The sequence below is a fragment of the Xiphias gladius genome, chromosome 19, assembly GCF_016859285.1.
Source record: "Xiphias gladius isolate SHS-SW01 ecotype Sanya breed wild chromosome 19, ASM1685928v1, whole genome shotgun sequence".
Lineage (NCBI taxonomy): Eukaryota > Metazoa > Chordata > Actinopteri > Istiophoriformes > Xiphiidae > Xiphias > Xiphias gladius.
This window is the reverse complement of record NC_053418.1, coordinates 28,508,213-28,521,920: the sequence shown is the minus strand read 5'-3', so window position 1 is coordinate 28,521,920 and position 13,708 is coordinate 28,508,213. Positions and strand designations below refer to the sequence as shown.

The 13,708-nt window shown below is 39.5% G+C and overlaps 1 protein-coding gene across 1 annotated transcript; it reads right to left on the bottom strand.

Annotated features, from left to right (window-relative positions):
- Positions 1-6,966: 6,966 nt before the first annotated feature.
- ccn1l2 (cellular communication network factor 1, like 2) lies at positions 6,967-12,473 on the bottom strand. The gene is made up of 5 exons (XM_040154296.1): positions 12,185-12,473; positions 11,776-11,992; positions 10,573-10,935; positions 8,127-8,329; positions 6,967-7,863 (listed from the first exon to the last, which is right to left on the bottom strand). The coding sequence occupies exons 1-5, from the start codon at positions 12,251-12,253 to the stop codon at positions 7,561-7,563; spliced, it is 1,155 nt and encodes a 384-aa protein (XP_040010230.1). The 5' UTR covers positions 12,254-12,473; the 3' UTR covers positions 6,967-7,560.
- Positions 12,474-13,708: the final 1,235 nt, after the last annotated feature.

The window sequence follows — 13,708 nt, the reverse complement described above, 5'->3', positions numbered from 1 at the left end:
GAAGAATGTTTTGTCCAACCCTTTTCTTCTCATTGATTACAGTCTATAGTATCAAATGTTCAGGTAATGGGAGCACTAGCCATGGAAAGTCAGAAAGTAAAAAAGTCAGAAATTATAGATCAGGGCCATGAACTGTATGTCACTGGGCTATGCGAGGCCATAGCCCACTGAAGCCCACTAAAACAGCATTTAGAACACAAAGTGACATTCGCTCGTCTCCTTGAAGACAGAAAGTAAAGCTCTCCCCCTAACGAGCTTGCTAACAGACGGTTAGGAAAATGATTACCTTGTTAGCTTAGCTTGGTCATTAAAAGGACAGTAAGTTCACACAGTTTTTTCAAAACTGTCAAGTACCATCCACTCCTGTCTCATAACCCTCTTTTGTGGAACTGTTTTTCCACGGATAGAGAAAGTCAAATAAAAGTGAATGTCACTTCTAATAAGTTTTGATAGCTTCCTCCATTTTGGAGAAAAATCCACCTACCTGCACCAATAAAGCTCACTAATTAAGTTGTTTCTATTCTTTTGGTTGAAAATCAAAATGTAAAATCATCAAATCACCATTTTATGGGTGATGTGCCATACTATTTCTTGGTTGAAACACTGGAAAACTTCCTGGAATCTTTGCTTTTTGCCTGTTAATTGGTCTGGACCGGGAAATGTGCTGGTAGAAGGATTTTGTTGCCTTTTAGACAGAGTCGGGCTAGCCGTTTCCCCCTTTTTCCAGTCTTTGTCCCAAGCTAAGTTATTTGGCTGTTTGTATTAGCATCACATTTGGTGGAAAGACATGAGGGTGGTGTAGATCCTCTCATCTAACTCTCAGCAAGAAAGTGAACAAAATTTCCAAAATTTCAGGCATTCACCCTTTAATTTCCAGCAGATTGGATTACTCTTCTCAAGAAATGATGGTAACTTCAGAATGCTGCTGCTAGTCCTGACAAAGATGAAGAAAACAGAATGTATCCCACCAAATCTCATATCTCTGTATTCACTTCCATTGTGTCATAAATTACTGCTGCTTGTCAATAAGTTTCTCAATGGTTTAAGATCAAAATACTGTAAATCTCTGACTGTTTTTTAACAAATGAATGCTCAGGTCATCAGGTAGCAGCCTGCTAACTGTTCAGAGTCCAAACTAAACACAAACACAAAGACTAAAACTGACACACATTATTTTCCAATTTACTCTTACATCTTGACCTTTCTAGTGGTTATATCTCTTTTTGGCAACTCAATACTTTAAGTTACCCTATTTAGCATTCATAAGCAATACATAAATATTTAATAAATGGTTTTTAACAAACTATAATGTTTTAGTATTAAAACTAATTAAGATTTAATTTGCATGTTGTGTTTTATTCTGTATTTCTTTTTTAATGCCTTTATGGATTATGTAAAACATTTAGAAATTAAATTGTCTATCTAAGCCTATATTGCTGTGATTTTCTTTTTTTTTCTGTATCTTGGGTGCTCTTACTGCTGTGTACACTCTAATAAGTCATTCAGTGGACCTATTACCCTTACTTAATTAAATGCATTGTTGCAGGATAAAAATTCAAATTCAATGACGTAGTAAAACTTTTTAAATTGCAAACATGATTCTGATGAGTTGTGGTGACAGAATAACATTGGTAGTTATTACATCTTACCATTGTAACAAATTTTGATCATTGATAAATGAAATATCAAGCTGTGAAAACGTAATGAAATTTGTCTGATGACTTGATGTTTCTCAGTCTTTATTTGATAAGAGCAGAGTTCACTCCAACATATCAGGAAAAATTACACATGAAGTTCACAGATATATGGGCATTTTATCAACACACTAAAGGTAAGTGTCATTTCATTTTCAAATTATTTCTTATGTCCAAAGAGACATTTTTGTGCATGGTCTCCCTGTGACTTTTGTAGAGATGTTAAGCTACATCTTCTAACACTGATGGCAGCTGTTGCAGCTAACATTACTAATAGAAACCAGTTTACATACAGTACCTCTTTTTTTTAAATTCCATCTACCTGTCTCCTGAATTGTATATTCTAAAGGTTTAATAATTTGTTATTAACAGATCATTTCACGGTGCATCTCCTACAGTAAGTCTCATGCACAGGAGGAGGTGCAGTGTGGCACTTTATCGACATACTTCTAGAGGTAGAGATAATTAACTTGAATTAGCTATTGTGATATTCTAACAATTATTTTGCCTCATGGGCATTTATGCAACTTTACCTATCTTTAAAGAGAGGCCTTGATAGGAAAGTGATTAAAAGTGCCATCCTTGGTGATTCCATTGAGGTTGTCCTGGAGGAAATCAATGTCCAAGGAGTTGTGTTGCTTGATGGGCATATGCTCTGAATCCAAGCTATCACAGTACCAAAATGTACTTGATGTGCTTTTAAAATGTTTTATAGACTTTTCCTGTAAACTGCTGTAGGTGCAAATAAGTGCAAATGAGGTTGTAGTGTTGGAACTAAATTTGCATCAAGTATATATAACCAAAACGTGATTATAAGAAACAAAATGAAGTTAGGCAACTACTAATGAACACAATACGGGATTTCTGTAACACTTAAGAATAGGGGATGGGGAATTGTGGTTTGTGTTCATCAAACTTGAAATTGAAATTAACCATCAATTATGTAGAATCACTACAGACTGCAACTAAACTTTTGTTTGTTTAAGTGAGATTTTGGCTGCATTTATCTCAATATTAACATCCATATCAACACCATCTCCACCTCCACCTGCTCCATCTCTCTCTCTCTCTCTCTCTCTCTCTCTCTCTCTCTCTCTCTTCCTCTGATTGCGCTGCTGTGTCTACCTTATACACATTTTATGCATCTTGGATTTGTCTCATCATTTTCTTTTTGTTTACCGTGTTTATTGCCTCCTAATGTATTACGAATTAGATATATGCTAAAGACTATAATGTAATAATTTTATGAGTAATATTTTGAGTGATAGTAAGGTCAAGTTAAGTTCTCAGGTCAAGTTAAACCGCAGCCAAAGTAAATATGTTTCGTGATCAAGATTACTAGTTGTGATTCCTTTTCTCAGCTTAGTGATCAGAAATCCAGTCTCTGAAGTACACCTGGGAGCTCTCCTTCAGTGCTGATGAAATTCAAAATACAGATAAAACAACAGAGGAAAAACTGATGTATCAACTTGACTTTTTACAGGTTTTCAACTTAAAAAACATTTGTTAATACAAGGTAAAACATTATGTAGGAATTATTAGAATCAACTTATCTTTCCTTATTAATATATAAGTAAATATAAAATTTTATTATTTTCAAGTTAATTCAACTTAAAATTTATGGTTGTAATTTTCAGACCACTTCAGAACTCATAAACATGAGGAGTTCTGACATGAGGTCTTTTGACTAGAAATGATCAATCGAGTAAATGAAATGCTGAGCGTTGACTCAAGTCATGACATTAATTTTCTAAAGAAACATCATTGCCTGATTGACTCATGATGGAATCTTGCTGTATGTCTGTAATATATGTTGTCTCTGGACTGAGTCTGAAACAAAGCCGCTCCAACAGCTGCAGCTGGAAGTTATTCATGTCAAATAAAGAACTGATTCTTCAAACTGAGGAAAGTAAATCTGTCTGACATTTTTCTCAACATGACTGACCAGTTTTAGATGTAACCTAAATATTTAAGGTTACTCATCTTGTTACAACAATTTTAATTAACTTAACTCAGTTAGTTTAACATTGTCAAAACTTAAGCCCCATGGAGCTGGTTTGGGATGAACTGGACAGAGGATTGAAAGCAAAGCAACCTACAAGTGCAATGCATTTGTGAGAACCTATGCAATAGTGCTGGGACAAGCTATCTGAACTATATTTGATTTCCATTGTAGAAAGAACATCACAAGTGTGTCGGCTTCTGAATGAGTAAAAAATTTTGATTAAATTTAGTACAACAAGAAGATTCCTTGATTTCATTTCAGGATCATTTCCCTGAATTTACACCAACCAAACAGCCCGAGCAGACAAACATCGTCATGAAGGGTATGAATGGTCTGAGTCAAATGGGAACAAGTGGCGCCATCAGTGATGGGCATTGTTGTCAGTTAAATTTATGATAGATAGTTCCAGTAAAAAAAATGTGCCCATATGACCAACATTTTATCTATCCCAAGTTAGAACACCCATGACGAAAAGTATTCAAAACACTGGACGAGTAGGTATGGAATTGGCAAAGGCTTTAGCAGAAACCGAATTTGAAAAATGCATTCCTACCGGAGGTATCTGTTTTGGTCTTAGGACTGCGCTACAGCCATGTTCTGTGGACAGGTTTTCATAAGAGTACAATTTATATCACACATCACACCGAAAACAACTGTATTTGCAAAAAATTCGTAGACGCTATGTTGGTCATGGACAAACTTGCTATCTGAAAATGTGAACACTAAAGATCTTTATAAAATCACTATTGTAGAGGACTACATGGCATGAAAACTAAATTAACTATTTACTGTTAAGATGCATTAATATATTTTTGGCCAACAAGCTGAAAACGCAATATCTTGCATATTATCACTTTATATCATTTTGTTTGGTACTAGGCAGGTAGTGTACATTGAGCTTAAAAGGGCTTTCTCACTAAAAAGCTGCCTGCTGCTGAAAACAAGGTTGATGGCAGCAGTTTGTGGGATATAAAAACCAAAACAATTAGTTAAAATAGGCAAAAACTTTCTGTCGAGCTGAGGGGAATTTCCACACATTTCACATTATACATATTCGTTTGATACATTGTTAATATAAAAATACTGATTGGTTCAGTGTTAACTTTAAAACCCAAGAGTACAAGGGCTTTTTGGTGATGAACTCACATTTGAAAAAAATACTTTCTTTTTATTTCCGTGCCTGGGACTTTTAGTGCCAAGGTAAGGCCAAGACACATGTACACTTGAGGAAGTATCAAAATGTTATGGGCACAATGACTTTAAATTTACTGAACAAATGTACACTCCCCAAAGAATGAGCCCTTTCAACTTTTGACAGTTCAAGAGAGTTTTCCTCCCGCACCATCCTCAGGTCAAAATCAGTGTAGTACCCACCAAGCAGTTAAGATGCTGCCTCAATTATGATCCCAAAAACTTAATATCTCTTCTCTAGTTGTAAGTGGAGACTGAAGAGTTGGTAGACATGAAGCACAGACCACTGACTGGGGTCTGACTGGGGCAGACAGGAGGTCAGAGTTTTCTCCCTCCTCTCAGAAGGAGGCAGAGGCCAGGGTGAGGAATTTAGTAGCCCACTGTAATGTTTGTGGTACAGAGGTAGCCAGAGCATTGTGTAAGGCCATCAGGCAACATGAACACAGAGCTCTGGCTGAAAATGTGTACTAAGAAGTTCTGTGGTAAGAGTAAAACACAACAACAAGGGAGATTATTGCCAAACCAATGATAGTGGTATACACGGCATGTATCACGGCTGACTAAACCCAATTTCAATGTGAAATAAAATAATTTTCTTTTGGACATTCAGCATGACACAACCTGCCTTTGTTTTTTTGTTAGTATATCCCCAGTGTAACTCAGCAGGTAGAAAACTATCACTGTCAAAGCTACTGCTCTCTTCAGCTCAGTTGACAATTTTGGTTCATAAGCAACACCATGCAGCCATGGCCAGGGGAACCTGTTAGGAGGCCTAAGGACAGCCACTGCAGATTCCTTCTGAAGTGCTGCTTTGGCTTTTAAGCTCCTTCCCTGCCTAGTCATGAGTGGACAAAGTGTTTGACATGTTGGCCCTGCCTTTTAAGCAACTGTAAGCTTACAGTTTGCAACAGTGTACATTGAATGTTGACTTAGAGATTAAAGAATATTTTTGGTTCAATACAACTTAGGCCTTACTTTTAGCCACAGTAGCTGCAATGTCCGTCGGTTTACAACTTTAGTCCAAATTGTAATATCTCCAATACTACCGAATTATTACCAAATTTTAGAAAAATTAATAACATTCCCATCCCCCTCAGCTGTACTTTGTGTTTTGTGCTAATTAGCAAATATTAGCATGCTAACATGTTCAACTAAGGTGGTGATCATGGTAAACATTATACTCACTGAGCATGTTAGCATTGTCACTGTGAGCATGCTAAAATGCTGGTTAGCATTTAGCTCAAAGCACAAAGTCACAGTCTCAAAGAGACACTTGCACGGTTGTATACGCTTACTCTTGTCTTAATTTTCTTCTTTCCCTCCTAAATCCAACAGCTTTTGTAGGAGAATCAATAATTCAATTCACACAATAGCAGAGAAAAACTGTAGTAGGGACACAATGGTGATGGAAAACCAAAAATTCAACTCAAAATGATGAATCACTGCTCCATGGGTCCTCCCCTTGGTACATGCTGGCTTTTGCAGTCTGGTGAAATTATTCAAACCAGCAATAGCCTTCAGGTTAGATAAGTTAGTTTGTAAAGTGGAAAACTAAAAAAAACTAAAAAATCCTAAATATAGACTCTGTTTTCTTCTGCTGTATATTTACTCTTTGCATAGGGATGGCTGACTCTGCCATGGGTTGTGAAGAATTGAAGACAACTGCAAAGCTTCTTGATACATTTAATTCAAACAATAGCCAAAAAAATAAACATTACAGGTTAGATTAGATGTACAAGGGTTTACAGACAAAAGCATCCAATGAACAAGTATAACATGTCTTAAATACATAGCATCATTTCCTCCCTGGAAATAAAGCATTGTATGTACAATCTGAAGGACACACACATCAACTAAAATAAAATCCCACCCCGAAAAATGAGGTGATCCTAGAATTTACCACTCCACAATTAAGAGTGAAGTCTATATACACTGAATGCTTTAATCTATACACAGATCAGCCACAACATTAAAACCAGTAACTGGTTTTAATGTTGTTGCTAATCAGTGTATACTGTAGTAGGATAATGTGCGCGCACACACACACACACACACACACACACACACACACACACACACACACACACACACACACACACACACACACACACACACACACACACACACACACACAAACACACACAATGAGCACATTTGTAGGAAATGTTGTATGACAAAGGACAGGCCATAATGAACACACAGTCCATATAGTCACTAATGAATATGTCTTAATCTAGTCTGTAATCTAGTTCTTCCTCACTAATTCTAAATGCAATGTAACAAAAGATGCATGGTCATGCATCATTCCCTTTTTCTGGTCTAAACAACCTTCTTTCTCTGTGACATACAGGCGCGTTGCCGTCTGTGGAGATTATACAACCTTACAAATAAATAAAAGTAAAAACTCTCTGCCAGCAGTTTAACACAGCAGCATACTTTGTGTTGTCCTCAGTGCTGCACTGGTGCTACAGAGGTAACACGTCTAGTGTGGGCAAACTGACGTCATCATGGCAGGAAGCTTAAAGTGCAAGCAAGAGTTGTGCCTGGTTGGGGACAGGGATGGCAGAAGCTCAGAGGTTCCCACCTAACTTACTGACAGGGAGGCAGTGGGTTTAGGTAGGGATAGGTGCAGAGCCTTCGCCCAGTGTGCCAGGCCAGGGCTAGTCAGCCTCAGTGCCTGAAGGTGTGGATGTCATTGTGAAGACTGACTGAAGGCCTGGAAGGCCTGTTGTGTGTATGGCAGCTTGTATTGCAACTGCAGCGCTGTATCCACATGACGTTTCTGTAGAAACCCTCTCCATCGGGGCAGTGGAAACGGAGGCGCACGGTGCGGGAGAGGGAGGGTGTGCAGCAGCTGTCATTGGTGCAAGTCCCACAGGTGCGAGGGCGGTACCGCCGTGCTGTTGAGCATCCAGCGAAGGTGATTCTGACTGGTTCTTGGGGGCGGACAGTTCGCTGACACTTCTTCCACTTCTGGATGACAGAAATAGAATTTTTCATTAAGGAACAATTTACTGTTTACTGATGTATTTATTAATTTTACACATGTGAAAATCATATTAACTCAGAGGACTTTAACTGACAAATACAATCATCTCAAAGCCAGTTCCCTACCAGTATTGTACTATTCAAAGAAACTGAGATGAGTTTGTAACGTAATACCCCATACATCTTACTAATATTTTATGTTTATCTCCAATATTCTTTGATTTCCTAATGGATGTTTCTTAGCGTACCTTGCTAACTACAGGAAACTGCAGCTCACATTGTCGGACCTGGCACAGTCTGGTTTCTCTGACCAGACGACAGTCTGGGTTGTTATTGGTAACCCGACTTGAAATGCCCATCCCACATGTGGTGGAACACTCAGTCCACACAGTGGTTTGTGGGAAACAGCTGGATTCTTGTAATACCTCAGACATGGGGTAGGACACCATCTCTGTGGTAGAGCCAAAGAAAGGCAATGTGTTACAATCAAATGATGAGTCCCAGCAAACATTCAGGCATTATGATGGTATTGTAAAATTTTGTCATCCATACATTCATGACCTCTGGTTAAATTTTGCTTATGTGATCCTATTTTTTGCACTAGAAGAACCTGAGAATAGAGATGTCAGTCAGTTGGTTGTTTTGTTTTCTACACTCGGGTCCTGAGCATCACATCTGGACAACTCCAGGACACATTTTCATGGAATTAGCTGTGGGTATTTATGGTCCCCATAGGCTTAACCACAAAGATTTTGGTATGTTAATGAAAGATCAAAGTTTTCACCTCTACAAAGGAAATATCAAAATCGGATGTTAAGGTCACAGTTACATGTGCTTAGTACATTCATGCTCCCCAAAGGTTAAACCCTTTCAATTTTGTACTCACTATGAGGTTTCCTGTAGTACCACCCTTGGGAGAAAATATATACTTTGCTCACAAGATGACAGATATGGTGGCTTTCAGAAAGTATTCAGAACCCATCATTTTTTGCACACTTTATTGTGTTGTAGATTTAATTGTAAATTGCTAAAATTGCCCCCCCATCAATCTACACTCAATAAGCCATAATGACAATTTAGAAACTTAAATCTGTCATTTACAAAAGTAATCAGACACTTAATTCAGTACTTTGTAGAAGCCCCTTTGGCAGCAATTACAGCTTCAAGTCTTCTTGGGTAAGTCCCTACAAGCTTTGAACACCTGGATTTGGGCAGTTTATCCCACTATTTTTGGTAGATCCTCTCAAGCTCTGTCAGACTGGATGGGAAACGTATGTGAACTGCCATCTTCAGGTCTCACCACAGATGTTCTATGGGGTTTAAGTCTGGGCTTTGGCTGGGGCATCAGGACAGTAAGAGACTTGTCCCAAAGCCACTCCAGTGTTGTCTTGGCTCTATGCTTCAGGTCATTGTTGTGCTGAAAGGTTAACCGTTGCCCTAGTCTCAGGTCACATGCACTCTGAAGCAGGTTTTCTTCAAGGACCTCTCTGTATTTGGCTGCATTCATCCTTCCATCAATTTTGACCACTCTCCCTGTGCCTGCTGCTGAGAAGCACACCTATAGCATGATGCTGCTACCACTCTGCTTCACCATAGGGATAGTATTAGCCAGGTGAGGAGCATTGCCTGGTGTTCGCTTGACAGTGTTCGGAGTTATTCCCAAAAGGTTCAGTTTTTGTATGGTCGGAACAGATAATCTTTTTCCTTGTGCTCTCAGAGTCCTTTAAATGCCGTTTGGCAAGCTCTAAGTGGGCTGCCATCTGCCTTTTACCCCAAGTCAGTCATCCTTCAGGCAGGTTATCCCATCTCTGCAGAGGACCTCTGCAGCTGTTAGAGTGAACTCTCTAGGAAGAGTTTTGGTGGTTTCAAACTTCTTCCATTTCGCAATTATTGAGGCCAGTGTGCTCGTGTGAACAGAAGCTTTAGAAATAGTCTTATACCCTCATCTACCTCTGAGCTGCACCTTGCCACAATTTTATCATGGAGATCTACAGGAAGTTCTTTGGACTTCATAGTTTGGTTTTTGTCCTGACATGCTGTGTGAATTGTGGACCTTATATACACAGGTGTGTCCTTTTCTAAACTATTTCCAGTCAATTCAGTTTGCCACAGGTAGACTCCAATCAAATTCCAGATACTACATAAATCTAAAACACAATAAAGTGTGCAAAAAGTTAAGGGGTTTGAATACTTTACAATTACACTCCCAGGGAGATGATTTCTTTTTAATTTCATTAGCAGGGCTTAAGTCTTTAAATCGTGTTTAAAATAAGAAACATATTTAGGCTATATATATTTTTAAAATATTTTTTTTAAAAAGAAAGCTAAGAAGTAGAATATATCTCAGAAATATAATCTGAAATGTATACATTTTTAATGAAAGGTTAATGTAATGGCCAGCACCAGTGTGGAATAATTATTACAGAATTTCCCCTAAAAGCAAGTTGTTTTTTGAAGTCAGAGGCTAAGTATGTCTCTGAAACCAGTACAAGATGGATTCTAAAGAACTTTTTAGTAGGATTTGTTTAACCATGCAATTGTATTATATTGAAGATTTTGTGCTCAATAATTTTGTTGCTGAGTTTGGCCCATCTCCTTAATATCACATGAAAAACCTCCTTCAGTCTACATTTAGTGTTAGTGTTGGGCATGAGGAAATGTATGGCTGGGGCTGGGATGCACTGCAATGTTTACCTCTGATCGCTACCCCTCTGGTGAGAGCTGGGTGCAGAGGCTGCGGCTGGGCCTGCAACAGGCCACTGATGTGGTTGGGAAGGGGCTGGCTGTCTGGTAGGGAGGTGTGTTTCAGCTCGTCTGGCTCCTCACTGATGTGGTTGTCGTCTTCACACACCCATTCCTCGCAGCAGCTGCCCTCAAGCCGGCCCAGCCGGGGCCACGAGCAGCGCCAGTCAGGTAGGGGAACTTGGTGAGGACAGAGGGGTATGCAGCCCACCACCCCGTCTATACAGGTGCACCGGTGCTGGCAGTTGGGCTGAAAATCCTCGCCATGCTGGTACACCTGTCCGCTGAACGCACAGGGCAGACCCTCGGCCTCAGCTGTCAACACAAAAAACAGGAAACAGAGCTATGAATAGACCTTTGAACTTCATTGAAGGACACTGTAGAAAACCTGCGTTTGTAGACTCCACACTTCCACTTTATGATGTGGATTTTCTGGTTAAGATTTGTATTCTGCAAAATAACCCTGATGACATCACTCAGGTTATTTTCTCAGAATTGACAAAGCTCCTCCAGAGCCAAGAAAAACCTTATACAACTTTTCCACTAGTTATACTACAAAGAAACTGATCAGCAAATGTAAAATCACTTCTCTTTTAATGTAGAATTTTTTGTTTAAACTGGTTATTTGTTTTGTGATGTATTTATACAGGTAGCTATTGTTTTTCCTCCTTGTAAGAAGTGGTCTTGAACCTTTTGGCTTCTGTGTCACGTGTTATGAGCTGTTCAACCATGGAGTAATTTTTTTTTCTTGATTTGGGGATTTTATGTACATTAGAGATTTTGGTAACCTTGAAGAAAATGTGCAGTATTTCACAAGAAAAATAAATTAGAGAAAAGTCAGAAAAATTTTGTGCAACAGAATTTTTTTTGTTATTCCTCTGATTTTTTGATGATTCCTTAGATTGTTCTTAGAGCTTCTTGGGGGTTGGGATCGATTTAGTTCTCAGCTGTGTTTCATATTTTTAACTTTTATTCACTTTTTGTTTTTCATTACATGCAGGATTTATTTTGAGAAGATGCACAAAATCCTCCAACTACTTTTTGTTATTTAAACCCAAAGGTGTTTTGTTATATCATCTACTTATGACAATGAATTTGATTGCTGTTAGTTAAGTTTAATAATGTGCTTTTGCGCAGCATTGTAGTCATCTTCACCTTGACACAGTCCTCTCTTGGGGTCTCCTCTAGCCCCAAGATGGCAACGTAGCCCCTTGATGTGATCGCAAGGTTCGGTGGCGCTGCAGTCCTCATTGAACTGCCTAGCACAAACTTTACAGCAGCCACAGTGGTCAGTCACCCAGCTGACGCCCAGCGGGCACAGTGGAGGGGAGGGGGCACAGGAGCACTTAGCCGGACACTCACCCTCTGTAGACTGGGTCAGGGTCAGAGGTTAGGTCAGGATGTGTGACAGTTGTTGGTGGGATTTTAAAGAACAAAAATCACAACACTTAAATGAGAGTTCATCAAATATTAGCCATAATGACTTAACAATATGAAACTTCACAAACAGAAATTATTACAGAGAAGCTTTAAAAGCAAATGGCCACAGTTCACTGCAACTCACCATCACTGCAGCACTGCCAAGCACAAACAGGGTAGAAATGATCTGTTGCAAAGTAACAGAGCTAAGCATCCTGATCACAGCAGACAATCAAATAAAGAAAAACCTTCAAAATGAATAAAGAAGTGTCGAAGTAAGAAGCCCTTCAGAACAACTGTCCAGAGTCCCAAGAAGAAGAGAAAAGAAGTCTTGTTTGTCAGCTCCAGGATGAAAATGTATCCACAGTTCAGGGTCCATGCACTGAGAGGTACACTAGTCTTGTTTGGTCATCTACAGTATCTTGGCATCAGCACTGCTCAGCTCTGCTTCACAGAGAGGTCTCCCTGCTCGGGGCCTGTACTTATAGACACACATGCCTCCGCCCCAACTGTGATATCACTAACTCTCCTCTCAAGATGGCTGGAGAGTGTCCAGGGGGAGGAGGTGGCAGGTATATTGGTGTGAAATACTGACAGACAAACACGGACAAATCACTGTATAATTGTGGACATGTGGCCTCAAGGAGAAAGGTCAAGGTGTCGAAATATATGCAAGAGACAAACCTTTAATAATTAATAGTAACTGGTATATCCAGGCAAATAAATAGTGATTAAAAAATACGTTTTACTTTAGGCTTTAAGGGTAACACTAACCCTGCCACACATACCCAGGGGTATTACACAGGTCATGTCATTTGACGGATGTCTGCAAGAAAAAAGAAAGAAATGGTAAGATGGGTGTAATGGAAAACCTGAGTAGGGAATCCCACTCCATCTTAGTAGAGTCTTTAACAGGGGAAGTTCTGCTAGCTATGGCCAAACAGCTAGGCCCTGTCCTCCCCACTGCAGTGTGCTGTGGGACACTGTGCTCAGGACATCCTGTGTTCCCTCCATCTCTTTCCTAATGGGCTGCATTCCAGGAAATACAGACCTATCTTCAGGTTCCCATGACTGGTAGGAAAAACTCTGCATTCCCATTGTCATCCCAGGGGCACTTAAAAAAGTGTTTTGTTTTGTGAGCAGGAAAATCCTCACATTAAGTGTTGGCTTGTGCTGTCATGAAACATGGGAAATGTTCTTTGACACATTTGATATGGCAGCTGAAGGTCTCCCCTTGCTCCCTAAAAACATAGTGTGCATACATTGCGTTGAGAGAAACTACTGAGACTGTGTAAAAATGTTAAAAGTAATTTAGAAGTAAATTTATATATATTAGGAGATTGTAATACACACACACGCACGCACGCACGCACGCACGCACGCACGCACGCACGCACGCACACGCACACACACACACACACACACACACACATATATATATATTTATACACTCCAATCAGCCACAACATTAAAACCACTGACAGGGAAGTGTATAAGATTGATTATCTTGTTACAATGGCACCTGTCAAGGCTGGGATATGTTAGGCAGCAGGTGAACAGTCAGTACTCGAAGTTGGTGTGTTGGTAGCAGGAAAAATGGGCAAGCGTAAGGATCAGAGCAACTTTGACGAGGGTCAAATTGTGATGGCTAGATGACTGGGTCAGAGCA